This window comes from Cornus florida, unplaced genomic scaffold, assembly GCF_030987335.1.
Source record: "Cornus florida cultivar Cherokee Brave unplaced genomic scaffold, ASM3098733v1 CherokeeBrave_3.0.0_Hap2_Chr01, whole genome shotgun sequence".
Lineage (NCBI taxonomy): Eukaryota > Viridiplantae > Streptophyta > Magnoliopsida > Cornales > Cornaceae > Cornus > Cornus florida.
Genome location: NW_026775571.1, coordinates 61643577 through 61671544, shown reverse-complemented (window position 1 = coordinate 61671544; position 27968 = coordinate 61643577). Strand labels below are relative to the sequence as shown.

General features: G+C 35.7%; 1 protein-coding gene across 3 annotated transcripts in view; it reads right to left on the bottom strand.

Moving 5' to 3' along the window:
* The window catches only part of LOC132298526 (probable acyl-activating enzyme 16, chloroplastic), a 40147-nt gene extending 14749 nt beyond the window's left edge, over positions 1–25398 (bottom strand). The window contains exons 1-8 of one of the 3 annotated variants that reach the window (XM_059794980.1): positions 24982–25398; positions 21437–21628; positions 19234–19348; positions 15214–15301; positions 5436–5647; positions 4421–4539; positions 1659–1808; positions 1326–1393 (exon numbers count right to left, since the gene is read on the bottom strand). In XM_059794980.1, the coding sequence (XP_059650963.1) occupies positions 1326–1393; positions 1659–1808; positions 4421–4539; positions 5436–5647; positions 15214–15301; positions 19234–19348; positions 21437–21628; positions 24982–25161 (1124 nt within the window). In that variant the 5' untranslated portion in view covers positions 25162–25398. Of the gene's footprint in view, positions 1–1325; positions 1394–1658; positions 1809–4420; positions 4540–5435; positions 5648–14368; positions 14601–15213; positions 15302–19233; positions 19349–21436; positions 21629–24981 lie in introns of those variants that run through there. The other 2 variants (XM_059794979.1, XM_059794981.1) reach the window with 2 other exon arrangements.
* Between the last annotated feature and the right edge of the window lie 2570 nt (positions 25399–27968).

Sequence of the window (27968 nt, the reverse complement as noted above, 5' to 3'; positions counted from 1 at the left end):
CTAATTTTCAGTATTTTGTAATCCAACTTGATAACCAAAGGAGGCAATAACTCTACAAATAAAATAAAATAAAACTGAGTATAAAATACTGAAAATTCAGCTGTAAAATCTTATAAGTTCATAATCCTTTATACATTGCCATTCAGCTGTAAAATCTTATATGTTCTTTGATGTCATTCAGTTTTCGAAGTTAAATCGTGGTCTACCTCTCACTAGTCAAATTCTCACAAATTGCCCCTATTAATAGACATAACAAGCTATTGAAACAGTCATAAGGGTGGGAAAAATATTCAACAGATCAATCTTGTTCATCTGAGCTGCATAGAGGCAACTTATAAGGCCATTCAGCTGGAAGATCACTGTGATCAACCCAATCTCATAAGTAGGATACTAATCATCCATTTGCCTCCCCTTTATATCTAACTGACATTTCTGCAAGGTTTAAGCGATGGCTAATGTTTAAAAGAATTTAAATTTTGCGTTTGTGATCCTTCTTGAAAACATAATTTCAATAGCTATTTATTTGCCAGAGTGACTTGCTTTGAACAAGAAGCAGCTTGAGTTTATCTGCATTTAGGACTGTTTGGACTTTAGAATTAGCTGTGAGTTTACAACCCAGTTCAGGGCAGAGTTCTTAAGTTAATTTTACTTTTCTAGCATGCCAAAGAAGGGTATTCATTTTCCGGTTTAAGCCAAAATGTATTTTAATAATAAATTTTAAAGCATATCTTTTTTCCTTCCCAACTAGATATGCAAGGGAATAGGTTCAAGGTCAGATGATCCGTCATCCCTGATAGATAAATTCAGAATATATATATTTTTTTAATATCAAATTACATGATTGACTGAGTGCTAATCACACTTGGAAGCTTCAATCTCAGGGAGATACAAAACTCCCAAAATTAATTGGCCAGCAATTTTTCTTCTGGGAAACATAAGTAATCCTATTTCCAGATCTTAGCATCAACTACTTCACAGGAATGAATACTTTTGCCATTTATTGAAAGACAAGATGTAATCAAAAAATTCCAACAGCATATATAGACAATCTAGAAAGTTATCGATGATATGTCATTTATTATTAACAAAATTATTTCACTTGTGAAAATTTTAATCAACTCAACAAAGCAATCTGAACATTTTATAGCTCTAAATTTTTTCACAATCTTACATAATAAAAACAAAAGAGGAAATTCTAAACTCGTTAGATAAAATAAGTGATGTTCTCCACTATCTGATTCAAATTCTTGTGTTGACAAAATGAGTACCAAAACATCCCTAGTGATGTCAATACAATCACTATAATCTCAGAGAAAAGTATGTACCTGTGGAGCGTTTCATATACTAAAGGAACAGATATCAGGTAATGGGGCTGATAGCGTCTCAAATCTTCCTGCAATAGAAATAGTTGCAATATAATAAGACAGAATGAACACATATGAACTATTAAATTGAGAAAAAATAAATAAAAATTTGCCAAATTGGTTCAGTTTTATTCCTTTCACCGAAGGATCAAGACTATTAAATAAGAAGCTAGTATCTAATCAAGCAAAAGATAGGAGGCCCATCAGGAACACCAACTTGTTGAAAAAATAATTAAGGTGAAAATTCAATACCCAATTTATTCACACAGAAAATTAACAAGGAATTAATAATACCTTCAAATTTTTCACTGTTGTGTATACTTGCTCAATTCCATGTGTAAATATGAAATATTCACAAGCTCGTTCATATGCATGCCAGGGTGGGAGCATGCTTAGAAATCTATCCGCAGGTTCAGCAGGTACAATGTCCCATAAATTATTTATCTTAAAAAAAAAAGAAAAAACAAAAAAAAGGAAACAGAAAACCACAACAATAAGAAAATATCCTCTAATATCAATAAATAAATAAAATAAGAAGGGGAAGAATATCTAGAGTACCAGAAGAAAATTATAAGGAACAACTTAATCAATATCATTAAAAGATATGCAAACAAAAGAAAATCAAATAGTGACCGAAGTCTGTCTAAATACCAATCTGCAAAAATACAACACATACAAAAAACTACGAGGTCATCAAGAAAATAATATGACTAAATAAATTGATTTATCTTGTGACTTGAGGATCAAGTATTCAACAAACCATGGAGAAGTAGACCGTGTGAGGATTGGATCTGCTGACAGAGACTCGAGCGGAGAGTGGCGTCAATCTGTGTTAACAGATAACCAGGGATTCTAGGGTGAGAATCTGGTGATGTGGTTGTAAAACTTCTTTCTCATAAAGGATTGTTCATGGCTGGATGAGGTCCAGGATTTTCCACATAAAATATCTTGTGTCTTTACTCTATTTATTTATTGCTTTATGCGTTTGCATGATTTACTAATTAGTCAAATTTTAAATAAAAATAACTAATATTTGAAAAGTTAGCATCAACTCATATCCATAAGACCAATTCATCCCCTTCAGGTCTAAAGAACTGTACATACTTTGCCATATCAAAGCCTTCGATAACAATCTCATACTTTTCAATTGGTATCAGCAGGTTACTCAAAATAGAGAGTTATCAACAGGGATAATTACGGATGTTTAAAGAATTAGACTCGGTTGATTTTATTTATTTTGATGGTTATGTCTTCTTTCATTATTTGATGCATATAGTAATTCTAGTTTTTTGGATAATATTTCTGATAGCGACTGTGAAAGGGAGATAAATTTGCATAAGAATGATAATGTTTCTTGTGATGCCTCTAATGATGAATTTATTAATTCAAAATCCCATAATGGATCTAGTTTTAATTTTCATGAAGAAAGGGCTTGCTTTTACTGAGTTATGCATGACTTTCTAAGTTTAAAACTTGAAATTCTAAATTATTGGATAAATTAAATGCAGCAGAACTTAAATCTGGAAAATATAAGTTAGAAATTGCCAGTTCAACAATTCTTATTGCTAGACTTAAGAAAGAAAAGCTACATATATATTATTTAGAGTAAAAGCTCTAAAACTAGAGGCTGTACATCTAGAAAAAGATTTGTTATTATTTCTCTTTTTTCATATATTTACATCTAAAACAGTCTACTTGTATTACGAGAACAAGCCTATCACACAATAGATTTACAATCTTTCCATGTCAGTCAATCTACTTTTCTGATTAGGAATAAATCTTTCTGAATCTTATTTAATCTATTTTTCAGAGTTATTGAATGTCATCTCTCTTTAAGAATTTGTATTATCTTTCTTACATGTACATTAAAGTACCCTCCATTAAATACTCTCACACAAACATTTCTTCAACTAATCTGTCCATATATTCCTGAAATTCTAATTTAATGTGTTCGTCTAGTTCTACTCGAGAGTACACAACTACTAATAATAGTAATTATATTCTTTCTTAATACAACTTTTGTAACCATTCTGTCCCATTTTCAAGTAACAGTTACAGCTCCTTCATACACTATATCCCTAATCAATTTCTATATCTATCTTTTCCAATCTAACTTATCAAAAAAATAAAAAATTAAATTAAAAAATCTATCTTTTCCAATCTAGTAATTTTAATATCATGCATATTCTATTTCAATCATTTTTTCTCCTACCAAATTAGTTTCTTATACTCGTACTATATTCATTCTCTTTCTAAGCATATTATCCAGCAATATCCCTTTACCTGGTAAATGTTGCTATAATTGACATCATTAATCTAAGCCTATTATGTTGGCCTACCTTCTTCACTCATACTTGTGGAGAATAGTGCAGGAACCTTGTTCATTTGTTGCTGCATCTGAACATTGATGCATCATGATGCTTTTGGGAATGTCTTATCTTACCTGTGCCCACTTTTAAAAGCACTATGTTATTGATGCAGTGTTCTGCTTAAAGGAAATATCCTGACATTTACTTGAAGATTTTCAAAATTCAAGGTTCCTAAGGGAGCTAACTAGCTGTCAATTATTGTATGCAACCTCAACACTTTTCTTCTTTTCTTGTTTCAACTTTGAGACCAATTATGTAGAGATAAGACACTAAGCAAGACACAAGCGAACAATAATCCACTCAAGTAGATAAATGAGAACAAGTAGTCTGTTTGGAAGTTTTTAAAGGTGTTTTAGTTAGCACAAAACTGTGCCCATGTTACTCGGCCTTTTCTTCATGCTAAATTTGCATGTAAAAATTCCATATATAGCACAACCTGAAAATCCCCATTTAAATCTTTTATGCCCATGACATATCACTTCAAGACTTTGTCTTAATGCGCTACTGGAAAATAAAGGAGAGCAGGCCTCCATTTCACCGATATGGTATTAGAATTTAGTGACGGACATACTTGAGACAAACCTAACGTGAAAATTAGAATCAAACTAGTAGTTTTTGGATACAACCCCACCCAGAGATAAATAAATAAAACAAAATTAACAATGGAGCAAAAGGAAACATTCAAACCTGGTGCAACAGATTTTTATGTGTGAGCATTACGCCTTTTGGATTGCCTGTTGTTCCACTTGTGTATACAAGTGTAGCAATATCATCACAGCTGATGGCTTCATAAATATAGTTTTTCCCTGAAATTAAGTAAGTACATAATGAAGTTCATCAGCTGTTGGGACTTGAGAGATAACATATTAAACCTAAAATAATGGTTTACTCATCGTGACCAAATTAATTCAACAATAAGATTATAAATAATTCTCAACTAAGTAAATATCCTAAATTTCTGAAAATAATATGGGTTATCTAATATTTTAGGCATTCATATTTTAATATTTTAGTTTAGAGCTAAAACCTCAAAATTTTGAAATCCATTCACCCCCTTCCTTCCAAATTTTATTTAATAATTTGGCACATATATTTAGTTAATACCCACCATTCTTTTAATTCGAACATAATACTCAAAATACACATTTATTTTAGAGTAGTGATACTCACACCAACACTTGCAATGAATTGCCTAACCGAATAATTTTTAATTGGCTATTTATACCAAATACAACTAAGTGGAGGGCTCCACTTCCTTATTTGTTGCATAATTGGCCAATTAAAAGAGTAGGTCTAGCAATTCACTGCAACTATTCGGTGCAAGAATTATTTCCTTTTATTTTAAGATTATCAGCAAATGGAAATCCCAAACATATTAGAGCCATCGACTAGCTGAGATTTGTTATACACATTGTTTCGTTGCGGCCTTCCAATCACCTAGAGCCACTTGGGAGGAAACAAACTATTAGACTTCCCAAATATGTATTATAAAAAAATATAGATAATTATCTACTCACCAGCTTAAGACCTAGATTATTAAAATTTGTTTCTTTGAACTTCTTGTAGACAACCAAGTGCAATTTTTTTCTTAAAAGATTGTGTTATTAGAAATTAAAAGAATGGATTTAAGGAAATATATTTTAAACAAGTGTCCTACAGTTTAATTTTCAAATTTCTAATTTATTGGCCCTGATTGACTTACTAGCACCATGAGAATCAAGCAAAACCATCCGACTTTTGCATCCCAAATCTATGATCTCCTTGAAATTATAAACAGGGAATCCCTCCATTTCTTTGCTACCCAAGCATGATTTCTCGCCCCAAAGTAGGATAACAAATCTTACAGCTGCTCGGGAACAGAAGGTTTCTGCAATCCGGTTGAACAGTTCAGGATTGTCCACAGCAAGTGCAACACTGTAGTAATAGTAAAAACAAAACTAACAATGTTATGTAATTCCATAAAGAATATAGATAAGAAGAAAAACATAATAGACATCATTAAATGATAAAAAGACCGGCTTTACTCATTAGTAGGATATTGATGTGGAAAAGTACTAAATGTACAAGGAAACTGCAACTTAATACATAATTTGAAGGCAATAATCCAAAGCAACGAAATTAGCAATATAAAAAGCTCAAGATAATTTTGTCAAAAACCAGATGAGCAACTAATGTTAACTAGTACATAAAGAAAAATTATATCTTCAGAAGATGAACTCAAAAACATAGAAGACATTGTGCTTCCTACTATTGTTGGTGCTAACAAATATTCTGCCGTTTCCTTCTACAAGATTATTAGTAAAACAAAAACCAGAAATGAGGTAATACAGAAAAAAATAATAATAAAACAAACAAACAAAAAGACCTTATCTAGAAAGAGACAGTCGGTGCGTCACACTAACCATTTAACTTCTACATGAAAGAAAGAAAATTGGCCATTTGCAAGGATGTTAGAAAAACATCACAGAAACACCACAAAAAATCTCTCTCCCCTAGGTACATCACTATGGTGATTAAAATCTTGCTTCCCCCCTTCGTGAACAAATCTCTCAGTTCTTCCATCCCCCAACCACTTAGGCCTAGTAATGAAATGGAATAGGAATGGAATGCAAGTGGGAATGGAATGAGAATAAGAAAGGAATGGAATCGTCATTCTGATTCCACTGTTTGGTAATGATGCTGGAATGGAATGTTTATTACCATTCCAATGTTTGGTTAAACAATCTAGTTGTACAGTATTGTATGAGTTGTCATACGTGTACAGTTAGCATTGTATGAGTTGTCACTTACCTCTCATTACCATATATAGAATTACCATGTATAGGGTTTACTTGTTCTCCACTCACCTACTCCCGTAACTTCTCCTATATAAACACCATTGTATTATTGTATTACTCACTAAATAAGATATACGTTTTCATTTATTCTCTCTCTCTCTCTCTCTCTCTTTCAACATGGTATCAGAGAGAAAATCGATCCCTCTTTAAAAAAAAAAAATTTAGTCTTATTCAGACTCCAATCTTGATTCCATCTTAGCTTTCTCTCAACAATTGCTTCTCGGTGATCTCTCCTCAGTGATCTCAGTTCTCGTCTGGGCAATCTCTCTCAGATCCCTCCTTGGCTTTCTCTCAACAATCTCTTCTTAGCGATCACTCCTCGGTGATCTCAGTTCTCGTCTCGACAATCTCTCTCGGATCCCTCCTCGGCTCTCTCCTCGATAATTTCTCTCGGGTTCATCTCGGCTAGATCTTGGTTCTCTTATCTCAGTTCCCTCTTGCTACTATATCTCATTTGTTCGGCAGCTCTTGTGATGGATACTAAGGAATCCCATCTATTTGGGTCAATCACCAGCACCAAACTGAAAGGCTCAAACTACCTTCAATGGTCTCTAGCCGTAGAGGTGTTCTTACAGGCTCGAGGAAAACTGTCATATCTTAAATCAACCAAACCCACTAGTGATGAAAAGATTATTGAGGCTTGGGAGAAAGAAGATGCTCAGATTATGACTTGGTTATAGAACAGCTTGGAGCTTGAGATCTTCAACAATGTGTCATTCCTAGAATCTGCCAAAGATATCTGGGAAAATCTCAGGGACATGTATTCTTCTCTGAAGAATATTTCTCGTATTTATCAGTTGTACCAGGATATTTTTAATCTCCAGCAGGGAGATCATTCTGTTGAAGATTATTACTCAAAATTGAAGGGCATGTGGGAAGAATTGAATGTCTACCAAATCATTGACTATAGACATAGAACAACAAAAACGACACAGGAAGGAGTTTTGGGTGGCAAAATTTTTATCTGGACTTAAACTCGAACTAGCTTCGATCAGTTCGCAGATTTTGTCTAGCAAGGAGATACCCACAGCAAGTGAGACTTTTGCTCGAGTTCGAAGAGCATCTATTCATGCCCCTGTGATTGAGAAGGATAACCACTCTGCTCTTGTTGTTCCTACTGAGCGACATGATACTTTCCGTGGAGGACGAGGGGGCAAAGGTCATTCCAACCCAGGCCATGGTACTCGTGGCGGAAGAGGGGGTCGCGGCAGCAAGAAATGTACTCATTATGGCCGAAACAATCACTATGTTAACTTCTACTGGGCTCTTCATGGCAAGCCCGCTTAGGCTAATCAAGCTTCGATTTCGGAGGAGATTACTCCCACTCCTGTGAATGAACAAGTCATTCTCTCCAAAGCCGAATATGATTCTCTGGTAAAGCGTGAGCGTGCAAATCAGCCCCTCCTCCACCGTTACTATCGTTACTTTAGGTAAGACGTGTCTCCATGCTTCCTCTTCTACACCTTAGATCATTGATTCAAGGGCATTTGATCACATGACGGGTAATCCATCTCTTCTTTCTGATATTTCTTATGTTTTCTCACCATCGGTTGTTACTATAACAAATGGTGTCACATCACCTGTTCATGGAATTGGTACCTTCCGCACTTCGGGTCTCACTTTTTCATCAGTTTTATATATCCCTGAATTTTCATTCAATTTATTGTCAGTTCGCAAAATCATATTAGATTCAAATTGCTCAGTTACTTTTTCTCCTTCCTGTTGTGTCTTTCAGGATTGCAATACGAAGAAGACGATTAGTAGGGGGTTTGAGAAGGATGGTCTTTACCACTTCCAGCCAACTACTGCTCCGATAGCTCTACATTCCACCTCCTCTTCAACTTACCAGTGGCATTGCCGCCTTGGACATCCCTCTTCAAATAGTCTTTTGAGCCTTGGTCCCTTTTTTAGTTGATTTTGCTAAGTTTAATTGTACTACTTGCGAACTTAGTAAACATCGCCGGGCTACTTTTAAGTCTCGTTTTGATAATAAAGTTTAAAACCTTTTGAGTTAGTACATTCGGATGTTTGGGGACTAGCTCGTACTACAGGTTTATTTGGTGCTCATTATTTTGTGTCATATATTGATGGATTATTCACGTTTAACTTTGGTTTATATTCTTATAAATAGATCTCAAGTATTCTCTGTTTTTCAATCCTTTTATGCTGAAATTCAAAATCAGTTTGATGCAAAATTACTTTTTCTTAGAATTGACAATGCCCTTGAATATACACTTCATGTTTTTCAAAAGTTTCTTGAGTCGAGGGGCATTATCCATCAAACATCTTGTGATGATACCCCTCAACAAAATGGAGTTGTTGAACGGAAGAATGGCCCCCTCCTAGCTATCACTCGTGCCTTAATAATTCAAATGCACGTTCCAAAACTTTTTTAGGCAGATGCAGTTCTGGTTGTTGCTTATCTTATAAACTGCATGCCTTCTAGGGGGTCCTTCAAGGAAAATCACCCTTCTAAATGATGTTTCCTAACAAAAACCTTTTTTCCATTCCTCCAAAAGTGTTTGGGTGTGTCTGTTTTGTTCATAATCTATGCCCGGGATGAGACAAACTTGATCCTCATGCTCACAAATGTATTTTCTTAGGTTATTCTTGCACTCAATAAGGATATAAATGTTACAGTCCAACTCTTCGTAAACAATTTGTGTGTGCAGATATAACTTTCTTTAAGGATGTTCCTTATTATTCCCAAGAAGGCAGTCGTTTAGAGGACTCTATTCTTCAAGAGTCTATTCTTCCAACTCCAGTTTTTGATTCTGACATCCCACCAGCTCTTTGTGTCTATGCTCGTCGCTGAAAAAGAGTAGTTAATCATGTTCCAACGACTGAAGTAGTAAACCCCAACCTTGCCACTTCCACCAGTCGCTTCAATGCCTGGAGATTCTTCCATCTCTCCAGACTCTGATCTTGATCAACCTATTGCAGTTCGGGAAGGTAAACGGTCTTGTACCAATCACCCTATCTCCAATTTTGAATCGTATAATAAATTGTCCTCCTCCTTTCAAGCTTTTCTTTGTCATTATCCTCTATTGCTCTTCCTGAGTCCTACAGGGAGGCACTTTCTCATCCAAGGTGGAGGAAAGCTATGGAAGAAGAAATAAACGCTTTAAAATTGAATCATACTTGGGACCTTGTTCCTAAGCCTGTTGATACTCAGGTTGTTGGTTGTCGTTGGGTTTTTACTGCAAACAAAAGCCTGATAGTACTGTTGACCGTCTCCAAACTCGACTTGTTGCTAAAGGCTGCACTCAAACTTATAGCCTTGATCATACTGAGACTTTTTCTCTTACTGCCAAACTGAATTTTGTTCGTGTGATAATCTCTCTTGCAGCTAATCTAGATTGGCCATTTCATCAACTTGATGTTAAAAATGCCTTTTTGCACGGTGATTATGACTCAACCACCTGGGTTTGAGTCTAAGGGGGAGTGTGTGTGTCATCTCAAGAAGTCTATCTATGGCCTTAAACAGCCCCTTGTGCATGGTTTGATAAGTTCAGTAAAGTAGTGGTAGCTCATGGTATGACCAGAAGCCAGGCTGACCACTCTCTCTTTTTTAAGAAAACGAAACGTGGTATTGTGATTTTTGTGGTGTATGTCGGTGATATCGTTATCACCGGCAGTGACAAAGATGGGATACAAGTTCTAGTCCATCACTTGAGTTCTAGCTTCCTTACAAAGGATTTGGGCAAACTTCGGTATTTAATAGGAATTAAGGTGGCTTGGTCGAAGCAAGGCATTAGTCTTTCTCAGCGGAAGTATACTCTTGATCTCTTACAGGATACTAGATATCTTGGTTCAAAACCTGTAGTTGCACCTATGGAGACTAATGTAAAACTTAAGGTGAATGATGGTGACCCACTCGATGATCTAGAGATGTATCGGAGACTTGTAGGTAAACTTATTTACCTCACAATCACTTGCCCAGACATCTCCCATGCAATCAGTGTTGTGAGCCAGTTCATGGCCAGCCTCACATGGAGGCAGTTGTACGCATCTTAAAGTATCTCAAGGGTACTCTGGGACGTGGTCCCCTTTATCGATCTTCTGGACATCTTCGGATTAAGGGATACACAGATGCAGATTGGGCCGGTTCTCCATCTGATCAACGGTCCACCACGGGTTACTGCACCTTCATAGGAGGAAAACTAGTAACGTGGAGGAGTAAGAAACAGTCAATTGTGGTTCGTTTCAATGTTGAAGCAGAGTATCGTGACATGGCACACATTGCCTGTGAACTTACTTGGTTGAAAACTCTTTTACAGGAACTTGGGATTTCAGTCCAGTACCCAATTCCTCTCCATTGTGAAAAATCAGGCAGCTATTCATATTGCTAGCAATCCAGTCTACCATGAGAGGACTAAACACATTGAAGTAGATTGCCATTTTATTCGATCTGAAGTTGACTCGAATGAGATTGTTATACCTTTTGTTCTTTTTGGTAGGCAGCTGGCAGTCATCTTCACTAAGGCGCTTCCCAAGAACTCTATTGATTCCATATGTAGCAAGCTGGGAGATATTGACATCTCTGTTACATGGACTCTTCAAAAGTAGTGAAGTACCCGTGTCGGACACATATCCCTCGGATATGGGTATGAGATATGTGTCTGACACTTTTGGTTGGACATGTACTTCAAAAAAACATATCCAATCATTTAATTACATTATATTATTACTTTAAAATGAGTTAAATGCATAGTTGTTAAAGGCGCCGGAGGCGGGCGCCTAAGGCGCAAGGCACCTCCAAGAGCCATCATGTCGCCTCCAATGGCTTAAGGCGCTGGGGTTGAATAGGGCGGCTGCCTTTGTATAACAGGCGCAATCCGATAGGAGCACAAAAGGTGCGCCTGCTTGAAAAAGGGAATTTTTTTAATTGTTTTGTTATTTTTTTGGTTTTGTATTGTTTATTATTACTTTTTTATTTGTTTATTACAAAACTTACAAGTTACAAAACAAAAAAATAAAAAGAAAACCAAAAGCAAAAGTGGAAAGAAGAGACAGATTTGCCGGTAGCGAAGGCGATATCTGCGAAGCTCTCGGATCTGCCGGATCTCTTAGTCTCGGTCCTCTCGGATCTGCCGGTAAGTTCTCCTTTTCTCTCCCCTTCTCTTCTTCTTCTCTCCTCCTCTCTCTTCTTCTTCTCTCTTCTCCTCTCCGAATCTCTCGTTAGATTTTTTTTTTTTTTTTTTACTCTTTTCTTCTTTTCTTCTTCTTCTTCTTCTTCTCTCGTCAGAATGTCAGATTTTATTTATTTATTATTTTTTTTTTTCTCTCTTCTTCTTTTCTTCTTCTTCTCTTGGCTCTCTCTTTTTTTAGTTCTTTGAGTTCTTTCTTTTTGAATTTGGCAGATTTTTTAATTTATTTTTATGCTTGTCTAGAATCTAGATGATGTTGGTCCTCTGTTTTTTTTTAGGTTTTTGTGGCTTAGTTGTTGTTTCTATAGATTAGTGCCTTACTACCTTGCATGTGTTCGGTGATGCGCCTGATTGATTTTGTTTACTCCTTATTAAAACAGATAATAGCGATATAACTAATCAATTAATCACTTACCTAAAAATGATTTGAAAAATAGAATCAATCATGGTGCTTATAGAAAATCAGATTGATTTGATTTGAAAATATAGCACATCCTTGATCCTTGTGGTTTTTGCAAGATAAATTCATAATTTCTATTTAATGCATCCAAACATGGTGCTTGCAACTTGCAAAAACGTTTTATTCGTGCTTAATGAAAATTAAATTTGATTTCACTTAAAAGTAATAATTAGCACATCCATGTGATTTTTGCAAGATGAACTCAATTTTTCTATCAATTAATGCAGCATCCCAACATTATTGCATCTTTATATATACTATTGCATCTTTAATACTTTATTGGGTGGGTTTTGTTTTGTTTTTTTTCAACGTGTGCCTTACTTCAGTCGGGCGCGCACCTCGCCTTGCGCCTTGCGTCTCAAGCTCCAGGAGGCATTTGCACTTTTATGCGCCTTGAGCCTTTAACAACTATGGTTAAATGCCTATATTGAACATTATATTAGATAAAAACATTACTTTACTCTAAAAAATAAAATAATTAATAAAATGAATATTTAGCCGTGTCCGTGTGTCCTTCTATTTGGAGATTTGACATGTCCGACGCATGGATACATACCTGTGTCCGACACCTGTACCCAAGTCCATGTAACATAGATTGACATTCTCTCTAGCTTGAGGGGGAGTGTTGTACAGTACTGTATGAGTTGTCATGTTGTAAAGTATTGTATGAGTTGTCATAGGAGCACAGTTAGTATTGAATGAGTTGTAACCTACCCCTCATTACCATATATAGAATTACCATGTATAGGGTTTACTTATTCTCCACTCACTAACTCCCGTAGCTTCTCCTATATAAACACCATTGTATTACTCACTCAATAAGATATACGTTTTCATATATTCTCTTTCTCTCTCTCTTTCTTTCAACACATCTTAAATCCTAGAATATAATGAATTTTTCCCAAAATACCCCTGTAACTTATGACTCACATTAGTTTAACAAAAATCAACTCAAAAAGGGAAAAAAATGAAATTAAAAAGTAAGTGTTAAACAATTACAAACTATAATTATTTAAGAAAAAAATTTAGCTCAATTTTTTTCGAGACATTTTCGAGAAAACTATTAAATTTAACCAAATGCATATATATCAACCAAACAGAAATTGAAGATCAAGTACAGAACTGAGAACCAATGCCTATCCGGTAAACAAAAATTGAAAATCAAATATGCAACTATCAACCAAATTCGTATTGAAAAAGATATATATATATATGTATACATATACATATACATATACTGATATACATAGACACACCAAACAGAAATTGGAAAAAAGTACACATCAATCTAAAATTTTCCTATTACACAGAGCTTGTCCTTGCCGTCTAAACTCACCAGATTGATTTCTTTACAACAATTGTTAAACAAAATTTCAATCATAACATAATCTAATACCCCATACAATATCATGGTAATTCCAATCGTCCATCTAGTCACAATGCTTGCATCAAAGGGCTTTGCAATCACCTTCATCAACATTAAATCCACACACCACCAGATATGAAAGCCCAACCACCTGTAGCCGGTGCCGGCAGAGACGGCCTCTTCTCCAGAGCTCGTCAATCTGGTATGGACATATGTTATAGAGAGAGTTTAAACGAGAGGAACGATGAGCGACAGAGATAGAGAGACGTGAGATATGGGCATGAGATAGAGAGTATAGAGTCAGATATAGAGAGAAACTAGAGAGGCAGAGATAGAAGACGTGATATAGAGAGAGTAAATATTTGGGAATGATATACAGAGAGAAAGTAGAAAAGCAGGATGCCATGGAAGATTTCTAGGTTTCCAGTGTGATGTGTTAAGAGTTGTTTAGGCTAGAAAGTTTTTTTGTCTTTTAATTATTTTTATTTTAACTTTAGTTAGGATTCTTGGGAATGGAATAGGCATTCAATCCTTCATAAAGAGGAATGGTTTGGTTGGAATGGGCATTCCCAGGGAATGACTTGGAATGCCCATTCCACCTTTAATATGGCACGCCAAACAAGAGAAAAGGAATAAAAAGGTGGAATGGCCATTCCATTCCATTCCAGTGTACCAAACTAGCCCTTAATTTCTCAACCAAATTGGAATGGAAAAGTTTAGATAAATAAAAATAATAATAATTAAAAACAAAGGAGTTGTAATCGTAATTGGTAGAAGAAGAATGGAGTAAACTCCACCAGTTAGGAGGACTATTTTACTTACCAAATAAATAAAGGATTGAAGACTGCCTTTGGCTCATTAGCAGGAAATAACTCTTGACCTTCATAAATGCAATCGCTGTACACCGCCATTCTTTTTACCATTGTTAAGAGTAGGCAGAGAAAAAACCATCATGTTGATTTTTCAGCAGATGCCCGTTACACTATTTTAATTCAAAATTTCCACAGATGTACCATGTGGTCATTCTTGTTGCACATATAAAAGAATCTAAACAGTAAAAAGAATTGAAGATCAATAGCGGCATAAAATTCTGATTCTATACAATTGTCCACATAATTCTTCTACGCAATTGTCCACATAATTCTTGAATATTCTTAATGGATTTCAAGCAAATAATTACTAATTTTGTATCAACACTAAAAATAGATCTAATGCTAAAATAGAATTTTATTAATAACGAGGCGGCAATTAAATAACTGGCCTTGTAGGCTAGGTGTTCTGGCCTGTCTGTCAATCTTAATGTGAAGGCTCAAGTCTTGTTGTCACCTACCAAAGGGAATAATAAAAATAAAGTAACAATAATAAAAAGCAATAATAATAATAAAAAGACAACATGCCAGCAATAGAAATACATATGGGTATAAACTACATACACTACTGGTAAAAAGCCAAGGCAATAGGAAGAAAGAATCATACAGACCTTTTACACAAATAACATGAGCTTTCTGGTAAATTAGATGCACATATGATATCACTTTACATACAGTAGGATCTTAAGAGACAATCAAGCCAACAGATTATGAATCTATTAAGAAGACAACAGAAGACTACTTGACAGTTGAAACAAGCAAAAGAACATACATCTTAAAGTAAACTTCTTCCCTGACCTTTCAGAATGATTGTATATTTGCAACAGCTCTTCAACAGATGACCTTGATCCCCTTACCACATTTATTGCCCCCGTGGCCATTATACCTAAAATCAAATTAATGCATAACTCCATCAGTTTCAATTATAAAAAGTCAACTATCAATATAGAATTTATAAATACTAATTTTATATGCACATTCATGTTTCATAGATTATGCACATCAACAAATTCAACAATAAGTCCATAGATTATTGCCTATGGACACTGTAAATATTTACCAATCAATTCAAAAGGAACCTTTTACAACCAATTAGTATATAAAAGTTACTTTAACAATAAAGATGGTAAGATGTGATGAAAACACATCTACAAATCCAATGAATTATAACAATAATATAACCTATGCTTAAGCACCAATTAGTTTTATAGTCCAATAAATGACATCAGCTAACCCAAATATTAAAATTAAGGGTAAATTACACTCACACCCCCTGAGGTTAGGTCATTCTTCAGCTAGATTAACATTTTGGTTTTAAATTTCACTTACATTTGAATTAGTGGTTTAGCATTTCACTTACACCCCAAATGTCAATTTATGGTGGGGTCATAGTACTTTTGAGGTGTTAAATGACTATGCTACCCTTTGACCTGCTTTTGAATATTTTTGTGACCAAACTATTCGCAACATACACCTTTCCTCCTCCTTCTCCTCAGACCATCATCCAATTCACCCCTCAACTCCACCCATCAATCTCATCCATATATATATATACACACACACATGTATATCTATATATATACACACACACACACATGGAGGGCTGCGAATCAGGGGGCGGCCGGATCGTTTTGGGTTTTGGATTGGAGGTGGTTGTGGCCGGGCGAGCTTGGAACAGTGGTTGGGAATCACCGGCGACGATGGCCTCGGAGAACCCAGATACTCTATCTCGATGCCAAGATTGCGAACCCAATTCCAGAAATTGTACAGAGATCTGTCCGCCATATCTGATTCTCTACAGTTCAGGCACCACCGGCAGAATCACGCTCGTCGAAATCCTAGATTTGCTGAGGAAGAAGGTGCCCAACTTCTTCGTCGATTGTTCTCTCTTCTCTTCTCGTCAACCGCCACCGGAAACATCGACGCTAGAGCGCGGCAACTCTGCCTGTCTTGTTTGGATCTGCTCTTGCTTAGGCTCCAGCTGCTACACCGACCCTTACACCGACTACTTCTCCGACTAAGTCGCTGGTGGCGGCTTCTGCTCCCCAAGGTATGTCGAAGGCGAAAGTCTTGTTGTGCGTTCTTGGCTTTCAATTTGGGGTTTGGATTTGGGGTGTGGTGGTGGTTGTCACCGGCGACGTCTCCGGCTGTGGTGGCGATGGCATGGGTGTGTTGGTGGTTGAAGGGGTGGGTGAGAGAGACCTATGGAGGAATGGGTTTCTGGTCTGGGATTGAAGGGGTGGGATAAGGATTGTGGTGGCTATATCCTTGCTGTAGTTGAGCCATAGATTGGGCTCCGGCGACTAGTAGCGGTGGAATAGAGGGCGAGAATCAAAGGTTGGAGGACGTAATCGGCATCAGAGGAAGAGAGACCGCACAGAGGAGAAGAGGAGGTTGGATGGATGAAAGAGATGAAACTCAAAATTGTAGAGGAGCCTTAATGTCATTTCAGATTAAAGATATTTGTATTAAAATTTTGAAGGTAAAAGGGTCAATTCGTATGTGTTTGAGGCCAAAAAGTAAATTGGGGTGTAAGTGAAAGTTAAAACCAAAATCTTCATCTAGCTAAAAAATGACCTAACCTCAGGGAGTGTTTGTGTAATTTACCCTAAAATTAATTATCTCCTTCTTCGTCAATAGATTAATAAAATTTACCAAAAAGGAAAAACTTTAGAATCCAATGTCCACCGTTCCATCATTTAAAGTGCTTTTGGATGGCAAGAATTCGAAGGAAATGAATGGAAAGGAAAAGGAGAGATAAATTATTTCATGTTTGGTTTAAAGATGACAGAAAATTAGATAGTGTTGTGTTGCAAGCATATCTCTGGACCTTGATCTCAACATAGGAGGCATGAACATCTTACTTGCATATTGGGGACCACTTTGGAAGTAGGGTGAGATTTAGGTCTGTTTATGACCACACCTTAGGGCATGTCACAAATGCACATGGACTCTTCTATCTTCTTTTGTGTACCCATGTTGTCATGATACAACATGGGTATGGGTATGGGTATGGGTATTGGTATGAGATACATATTTGACACACAAACCCAAATCAGACACCCCGATCCTTCACATGTGGTGATTGAAAGTAAACAAGATTACAAGAATTTCCTATTCATGGACAGAAACTCCTCTTCTGCCATATGGCATTTAACTTAAATCATAATTGAAATTCTGAGTATATTCTTAAAGAACAATAATATGAGGCATTACACTATCTATATAAAATTAAATTTGTGGTACATGTCTACGTAATTGTATCTAAATTTTGGAACACTTCCTGTGTCGAGAAGAAATACAAGGCAAATATGTAAACGCTTGAATGAGAATAATAATATGTAAAGGCTTGAATGAGACAAACAGTCATTCACAACTGTGGTATTTATATACTAAAAAGAGCACATGTTAATATTACAAGAAAGGAAGTTGAATAAAATCATTGCATATTCCATGCCTACACGTATGCGGAAATAAAGTCAAATCCCATGATTCTAGCCTATCATATCCAGCTAATATGGTACAAGTTACATCCATGATTCTAGCCTATCATATCTCAGCTAACACTCACCTCAAGTTGGTGTGTGGCAATGTGCATATCTAAGACGCCTAACTTGGACAATGTATCTTCAAGCATGGTCTCGCTAACACCCTTCATCAGAATGTCTACAAGCTGCGAAGTGTAAATCTGACCGAAGAAGATTTTCTCTCAAATTAAGTGTCGTTCAACTAATCAAAGTGTTTCCTCAAACCATAAACAACCAACAATGTCTCCTCCAAAATACCAGTCCCCTTCATACACATTTTTAAAATATGTAGATGGAAGATTCAACAATGTCTCCTTAGACCATTCCTCTTCATACACATGTTTAAAATATGTAGCTGGAAGGATCACGAATGTCCATCAACAATGTCTCCTACATAACAATGGCGTTATCTCCAAACCACCGTGGATATATCTTGTCTGACTCGACTGGGGCCTCTTCAAACCATAACCCATCAATGATGTCTCCTCAGACTATTCCCGAATGGGTGGTGCCAAACTCACAACACCCTCATTGAGGTCACACTACCCTCACTCTGATACCAAGAAGAAATACAAGATAAATATGTAAAGGCTTGAATGGGAATAATAATATGTAAAGGCTTGAATGAGACGAACACTAAATCATGGCACTGGTATTTATATACTAAAAAGAGAACATGTTAATATTACAATAATGGAAACTGAATAAAATCATTGCATATTCTATGCCTAGCCATATGCGCAAATAAAGTCAAATCCCATTATTCTAGCCTATCATATCCCGCCTAAAATGGTAAGTTACATCCATGATTCTAGCCTATCATATCTCGGTTAACACTAAGATTTGGAATTTGAGAAGGTCTGATAATTAAGACACACGCCTGCACCCGATACTCATAAATAAGTCCAAGTAACCTAGGTGATCATGGGAAAAGCCAAGATGTTTATTTTGCTTGGAGGGACTGAATTGCACATGTCAAGGAGGTGGACCAATAAGGTGTAACATAAGCTTGTTGTGCCACTTGATGAGCGATAGATGACACACTTAGATTTAGGCAGTAGCCACATGCCATGGTATCATGAGGACATGTGGCACATGGAAGGAAATTCTACAGCGTGTAAAATAAGACATCAATTGGAAGCATTAGTTTATTACAATGGTTTAACAAACAAGAAAAAATACATAATGGAAGGAAAGAAAACTCAAATATGATATGCAGAAATAATATTAGTTTACTTATAAATAACAATTTCAAACATGAAAGTTAGAGAGAGAATAAACCACTGTATACCCTGATCTGCAACGAGCCACCGGCATGAATTATCAGCAAAAAGTGCAATCTTTTCATCTGGTTTTAATCCAATAACTCTTAGGCCTTCTGAAAAGTCCAAAATTTCCTGCTCGAGCTGCAAATTTCAAAAGCGAAAATGTTTCTCCGATGAAAATTATGCAGAATAAGTGAGAAACTGTTTTTTTTCCCCTGAATGGATGAATTTTATTAAAGTAATCAACATGGGAGTAAAACAACTCAGAGGGCATACCCTCTAGAAAAACAAGATCACATAATGATAGGAGCAGACACCCCTACTCAAGAAATTACAAAACCAACACCCTACAAAAATAGAGGCAAGTCTTCTACTCTAAGATCTGGACTGATTAATTAAAAATAAAGTTGATCCAGAAAGTTCTTAATTGATCTTGAGAAATTGATTTAAAATAATTCACGAAACTAGAACTAATCTGGAATTTGTTTGATCTTGATAGAAGTTTAAAATTGAATATTATTTTAATAGGGAATGAACTTGAAAAACTTTATTTTGGTTAAGAAGCTTAGATTTTAAGTTTACAGTAGAAGTTGTATAAGAAGTAGATTTTGACAAGGATTCGAAGTTGTGAAAACTTACCTTTGTGCCTTCAGAAAATCATTAAAGCTATGTTTGGTAGCATGAAATTGGTGACTTGGAACTGGAATCGGAATCGAAAGAAAATTAGTTGAAATGTTAAACTAATTTTCCTCCTATTTCAATCCAAGATGACAAATCCATACTTCCCAAAGCAACGTAAAATAATCTACTTAAAATCTTGTGATAAGCTTTATATATTTAAAAACATAGACTCGATAAGTTTTTCAGCAATACATTATATGCCAAATTTTGAGTTAGTTGACCCTTCAACGAAGCCTCTCAAGTAAGATTATCTTCAGTGAAGATCCGCAGAAATCCTGAATCAATCCAACCTTGATTTAAATCAATTTCATTCACTCCATAGTGCTATGATCAGAACACAGATCGATCGAATTATCAATCAGGATTGCTGTAGTTTTTGGGATCGATAGACAATTGCCCAGAGTTGGTAAAATATGAGCTTCCTTATCTGAATTGGTCTTTAAACCTTCCTAAACTAATCCAAGCCATTCCTAATCCATCTTTAATCATTCCAACACTATAAATAAGTGTCTTAGGGTTCTTCTGAGCAAGAGAAACATATTAAAGATGACTATGCCATATGTGAGAGAAAGAGAGTACTTATCACACAGTAGGGTTCTGAATAGAAAATCATATTATTCTATTATGTGATTACGTGCCAAATCGAGGAAATTTATTTGAAACTTGAAGATCATCAACCACAACATTGATCCATCAAAGAACAAAGAGTTGATTCACAAGAGAGCAAACAATTACTATAAGAAGAGCGAATCGCATTGGTGAATCAATGTAATACTTGACAGCAATGAAACTCGACTGGAGTACCTAGCGTGAGTTTGGATAAAAGTTAAAATCAACACATTTGATTCTTAGGGAGAAGATTCTGGACCTAGGGTTATACTCCCTTCTATTATAGTGGACTAATTGTGTCTGGTTGGGTTTTATGCAAATTTCTACACAAATGTCTATGCTTTTAATGTACTTTACTTTGCTTAGGTTTAATTGATCAGATGATTATTCACATGAACATGATTAATTAATTGAAACTGGTTAAAATAGAAATGCGCAGAAATTATATCTGTGTGCATATGACCTATTCACCCCCTCCCCCTCCCTTTAGGTCCGATTGAACACATAACACCTATTAATATCACGGATATCATTTTTCCACAGGTCCTACCTGAGGTGATGGAGATAACGGGAGTGTCAAACTGTGAGGTGGAGGCTGATATGAGTGAAATTTTGGCAGTAAGCTCTAATTAAAAGAGTATGATGGTTCCAGTAATAGATGCGTTGTGGTGAGGGTAAAAGTCCTTGACCTGAATGATTCACTATTCTTATTTCTTTACATCTCAGGTTGAGGCGACTGGAGAGGATGCACATAAGGGGAATGGAAATTTACAAGAACATTTAAGCATAATAGTTAATCTATTAGTTCTGCCATCTTCCTCTTCACAGATTTAGTAATAAATTTTATTTTGCCGGTCACTGAAAGTCTCGAGTTCTCTGATATACAACATATACAACTATTATATGTAGAGGCAGCCAAGTAAATGACGAAGAACTGACCTGCTTATAAGTCATGTTCGTAGGAGGGTCATGATATGGATCTACCAGAGCGACCCGATCTCCAAATCTTTCTGCTGAAGACCTCCAAATGTCAGGAACTGTTTTCCATTCTCCAGAGGCTAAGACACCATCTCCTGACAGTAATACACTTTCTAGAAAAGGCGAACATCTTCTGATCTGCACTTCTTCTGACTACAAAAGGAAGTTGTGAACAAACATATGGTAACACCTTTCCTCTGCACTTATACCTTCAAATCATAGAATCTAAAAGAGAGAATAAATGCTTGCATCGATAAAAGATTAATGCTTTTAAATTCTTTCAACAAAAAAAAAAAAAATGATCAGCAAAATAAACCAAATAAGCATATGGCAATAGGATCATCACAATTCTGAGACTTTCCAAGTCCTACAGTAATTGAAAAGGTTCTTCTTATGCAAGTTTACTGCTATGACCACTACTGCTCCTTGGGGAAGTTGTGGTCCAAAATGCAATATTTCAATTCTATACAGCCTTTGAGCCTGTGTACAGAGTAAAATAAGGCTTAGAAATATGTGAATCCAAAATGGGATATGATGCACACTAGTCGACTCTGGCGCACTAAAATTTCGGAGGTCAACAGATTTTAGCGGATTCTACCAACTCTTGACCTGTTTTCTTATACCAGGAAATTTTCAGCAGTTTTAGAAATTGAATTTGATTCATATTACATAATTATGTTACGCAAGACTAATATCAGTAAGTGCCTAATGTTTTTATGGTTTTCTAAAGCTTAAAGTGGAATGAGGTCTTCTTCAATCTTATATTCTCTCTTCTTCTCATCGGTCTCCATCTCTCTCTCTCTCTCTCTCTCTCTCTCTCACACACACACACACACACACTAAGCTTCCATTTTGTGTGGTCAATTAGGTATGCTAGATGACCCAGAGAAATCCCATATACCATTGTGTTTATATTACATGAGAGAGAAATGTAAAAGAAAAAAAATATGGGTGTTTATAGTTACACGAGAAAAAAATGCAAAAGAAAACAAAAAATGAAACCTCTATGAAAAATTGTCCCGTATGTTACATGGACTAGGGTACGTGTGTCGGATACGGGTATGTATCCATGCATCAGACGTGTCAAATCTCCAAACAGAAGGACACACGGACGCGGCTAAATATTCATTTTATTAATTATTTTATTTTATTTTCTTGAGTAAAGTAATGTTTTTATCTAATAAAATGTTCAATATAGGCATTTAACTCATTTTAAAGTAATAATATAATATAATCGAATGTTTAGATATGTTTTTTAAGTATATGTCCAACCAAAAGTGTTGGACACATATCCTATACCCATGTCCGAGCAATATGTGTTGGACACGGGTACTTCACTACTTTTGAAGAGTCCATGTAACATTAGTCCCTAAAGAAGCAGGATTATGTAACATCATATAACGACAGTATATATATGTACAGTTATTTGCATTTTATTTATTTTTTTTAGGCAAACAAGCAACTCTCCCAGCCAAGCACCCCTTGGACTTGTGGCTACAACATAAACAGCAATGTTTTTACTTTAGAATGTGTTCAACACTATTTCGAAACTTGTTTGGTAACGTAAATTTATTACAAGATTTTTAAAAGCAAAAACGTGAAAGCATGTTTGGTAAAAGTGTTGCAAGCTTGAAAATTTGAATGGCTAGTTAAAAATGTTATTTTAGAAAATACAATTTTTTTATAAAAAATAAATAAATAAATTTGAACAGTGCTTTGCTACAGTGCGGAAGCAAACAAAAGCATCATTTTGATGCTTCCGATTTTGGCCTCAATTTTGGACGTGCTTCGGTACTCAAATTACAGCAAACATTACCAAACATGCTTTGTACTTTTGTTTCACTACAATACACTAGCAAAAGCAAAAAACATGAAGTAAAAGCATTAGCCAAACAGGCCCTAAGGGTATCGCTTAAACCAGAACTAGAACTTGAGACCTCAAGATAGTAATCTTGAGACCCTCCCATCTGAGCATTCATGAAGGATGGTGGTGCCAAAAAGAAGAAGAAAAAATAAAAGCAACGTTCTAGTATATGTTAGGGTCTTGTTTTGGATCAATCTACAGCTCTTACTAGACAAATATTGGAGAGTTTCTTCTATCTCTTCTCTTTTTCTCTACAGATCTATTCCAAACTTATACAAATTGCCCGACTTTGGCAACCCCAAATCTTGTAACATTCTTTGTTCAAACTTTGCAAAATTTTGGACAAACTTGTACGAAAACTTTTTTAATATATATATATTTAATGAATCTAAATTTTTTTAAACATCTTCTCTAGTGTTTGATCCCTTTTGCACAGTTTGTGAAAAAAATCTCAGATATGTTTGGTGCCAAAATTCCATGTGGGCGACACAAATGGACCAATGGGTCCTGCCATTGGCACTACATGATCTGGAGCTATAGTTACATGGATTTGGATGCATCCATATGATTCCAACTTTCAATTTAAAAAAAAAAAAATCAAATTTTCAATAAGCAAAGGGATTTGGTAACTTATGGAATAGGAGTAATTTAGTAATTTAATTTTCTGATAAGTGCCCAGGCTAGTATCTTTTTGTTTTGGGTTCTGTTTAGTCCTTTACTTGTTAGCAATAAATTGAGTCTATTTAGTTCAAAATTTTCGTTCTCTAATTCAAAAGTTTTTATGCTTATACTAAAGTGTGTATTTATAGAGACAATAAGACAACTATGATTAATTAAACTGCTAAACATGTGTACAAAAATCAGATTATTAACTTTCCATGTATCATATTTAGCGTGCACAGAAGGTAAGAGCCAACTAGGCTGACCAAAACTAAACTGAAATGAAGTAATTCAAAATGACTTAAAAAAATTAAATATTAGAGTACCACAGAAAACAATATAATAGAGTGGGAAAAAAAGAATTCATGTGCCCGACCCCATTCTTTTGGAAAAAGGGAAGGATGATAATGATGATGATGATGTGTCATATTTAGGTAATGTTTGATAAAACTGAGCTAAATTTTATGTGCTGGAATATTTAAGTGATAATTAAAAAAATATATATAGATATCTCTTTGAATGTTCAGAGTTAAGCATTCCGTGTCAGTTAAAATTTTCCCTCATTTACAGTTTTCAGTGATATTCAAATTTTGTAATCCAACGCACTTAATTGAACAAGTGATTAATACTGCTAAATTGAGTTAGTAGGCTCTTATCTTTACAAAGCCCGTCCCAAGGCCTAAAAAAAGGAGTAAGGTTGACTTATTTTGCTTTACAACTGGTCGGATCAATATGAAGATATATTATAAGAACAGAAAATATAATTCATGTAACAAGTCAACCCCAACTGGTTGGTAAACAAGGCTTTATTTGTCAATTTTTATGTTGTTATACAAAAAGTAAAATTATTGACTTCCAAGAATGCAAACAACACAATTATGGTGAGACATAATTGAACCAGCAATTTAAACTCCCAATTCAATTCATACAAAAAAAAATAATAGTAAAAAAAATATCTTTTATACAGCTAAACAAGAATTACCTTGGATTCGCAATACACTCCAAGTCTTTGACTCGAACAAATCCTACCCGAGCGAAGTTTTCTGCAGAAGATCTTCTGGCTGATGAGTCGAGGGTGAGAGAGTAGTAGGAATTGAAAGGCGTGTCGACGATCGGAATAGCTCGAAACAAGGTTGAAGGTTGAAGAGATCGTCGTCGCCATTTCAGACTGTGGATAAAGGGATTGTCGGAGATAAGGGCGTTGTTAAGAAGTGTGCAGTGTTGCTAGAGAGAGAAAGATGGGGAGAGAGAAAGATGGGGCGGAGATGGCAAGTCCGAGAGGTGGACTTATTTTGGTTGATAGTGGAAGTCGGAGCATTATTGAAGTTTCCCCGACTATGATGGTAGAGGTGGGAATAAAATAGTGATTAAGATTCAAATCGTCCATGGTGGTATAATTGTGATTATTGTGATCACCTTTGGGATTGTGCCGTGACGACTTTGGGGACTGTATCGGTAGTTCGGTACACACAAGCAATCAAGAAGTAATCGTTCAACACCGCCAATCAAGGGCTAGTGGGTCTCACATCAGGACCGGGACCGAGCCACATTGGACCCCCCTCGCTCTATACATTTATACTATATTTTATCATTCATTTTTTATTACTATAATAAGAAATTCAAGCACTTATTACTATATAGGAATTTATGGAGTTCTAGTTTTATAATTTATTTTTTAATAAAATGGAATGATCATTCTCATTCTATTATTTGACTGTAAATATAAAATATGTATGAATGAAATGATAATAATTATCAACATGTCAGTGACTTAGTGGTATTGGCCTCTTACCTTATAAAGGGAAGTCAGAGTTCAAGTCTCACAAAAGATGTTTGTGTGAGTACCAATTTGGAAAAAAAAAAAAAAAAAAAAAAAAATTATCAATTTGTTGTTTGGTTGGACCAATTTAAAATTTAGAATGGAATAAATTTCAAATTAAATTCTCCAAAATATCATTTTTAGTAACAAATAAATTAAATAAAAAAAAAAATTAATTAACAAAATGAAATTCTTCTATAATTTTTTAAAAATAAATAGTGACAGTGGCAGTGCTGGAGGTGGAAAGCATTAGTGGTGTAGGTGGTTGTGTTGGAAGGCGGTGATGATGGCAATGGTGGAAGGCAGTGGTGACGATGGGGGTGGAAAGCGACAATAGTGTTAGTGGAAGGCGGTGACAGTAGTGTAGTGGTGGTGGTGGAAAGAAATAGTGGTGTAGGTGACGGTGGTGGAAGTCAATTGAGGTGGAAGATGGTGGTGGTAGAAGGCGGTGATGGTGGTGGTGGAATGCAATGGCAGTGGCAGTGGTGGAAGGGGTGGTGGTGGCGGTGGTGGAAGGGGTGGCAGTGACGGTGGTGGTGTTGGCGGTGGTGGAAAACGGTGGCGACGATGGTGGTAAAAGGCGGTGGCGATGGTGGTGGTGGAAGATGGCCGGTGATGGTGGTGGTGGAATGAGGCGGCAATGGAAGACAGTGGCGGTGGTGAAAGGCGGCGGCGACGGCAGTGGTGATGGAAAGTGGTAGCGGTGGAAGGCGGTAGCGATGGTGAAAGGAGGTGGCGGTGGCAATGGTGGAAGGTAGTGGAAGGTAGCGACAGGGGCAACTCGATGTAACTCAAGGCCTTAAGCTAAAAATAAAAAAGTGGCATTTTCATATCATAATATGTAATATATTAGTATTAAATAATAATTAATTAAAAATCATTCATTTTTTTCTTTAATGAATTGTTGTCATTGCACAAAATCAAAATTCAGTACAATATTGGATATGAGGGCATACCCACATAGAGTTATCTAGCCAAAATAGGCTAGTGAAAAACACCACTTCCAATACACATGAAAAGAGGTGAAGAAAAGTGTAATGTTTTCGATTTTTCTCATTTTTCATTTTTCGGGATTTTTTTGATTTTTTGAGTTTGTTTCTGTTTTGTCTCGTTTTATGTGCCGGACACCGTGGGGTGTGCCAAATGTATCCGAGTATTGGTTGGGGCATTTCCTTGAGTTCGAGACTTTTAGAAATACAATGGTTGTCATTTTAACATTTTTTCGTTTTTCAGGCCGGGAGGTCCCAAGTGGGACTTGCTACTGGAGTTATTGTATACGGGAATTTTATCTTGGGTTCATTGCATTTCATCCATTATTATTTAATGCATTTATATGTGGTTACATGTTTATATGTGGTTGTATTATGTTAGTTTAGTTATATAAAAGTGTAATGAGATATTTGTTATTTCATGCCCCATAAAGCACTACGACAATTAATATCACCATATATCATTTGTTGCCATTTCTTCTTCTAGAGTCGTGGTTAAGCTCTCTCTCTTTACAAGAAATCCTTCTCTCTCTAAATCACATTTATTTGAGCCCAAATTTCAACATTTTCACTTGGATTTCAACTTTGTCATAGAAGGTAAAGTTGATGAGCTCGTTGAGGGCTTCGTTTTGATCGGAGCTAATCTTGGTTTTGCCACTCTTGGGATTTCGAATTGTGGGCTTAATTTGGTGTTTTCTTCATTAATTGAGGTTGGGGTGCTCTAATCCATGAATTCTTTGGCTTTGGTGAATTTCTCTCTTCAATTTGACTCTAAGCATGTTTAAATTGGTTATTTTGTTTATGGCTTTGAGGGTTTTATGTATAAAAGTGTTATATGTGTTTCTTTAACTGAAAATACAAGTTATTTGGAATGATATGATGAAGCATGCTAAACTGAAATTATTGTATGCCATGTATGTATATAAATGCTGAGATTTCATTTTTTGTTAAGTCATGAGATAATCCCTTCTAAATTTTCTTGAAAGCATGTTGTATAGACATTATTGTGATGGAATGCAAATTATAGAAAGTTATGTATTTTCATGGCTTAGTATGGCATGAAGCATTCATGCATTTTTATTTTCCTGAATATTCATGCATTACCATTAGGAAGGAAAAGGGAAATATGTTTTGAAAATTTTCCCAAAAATCAATTTCATT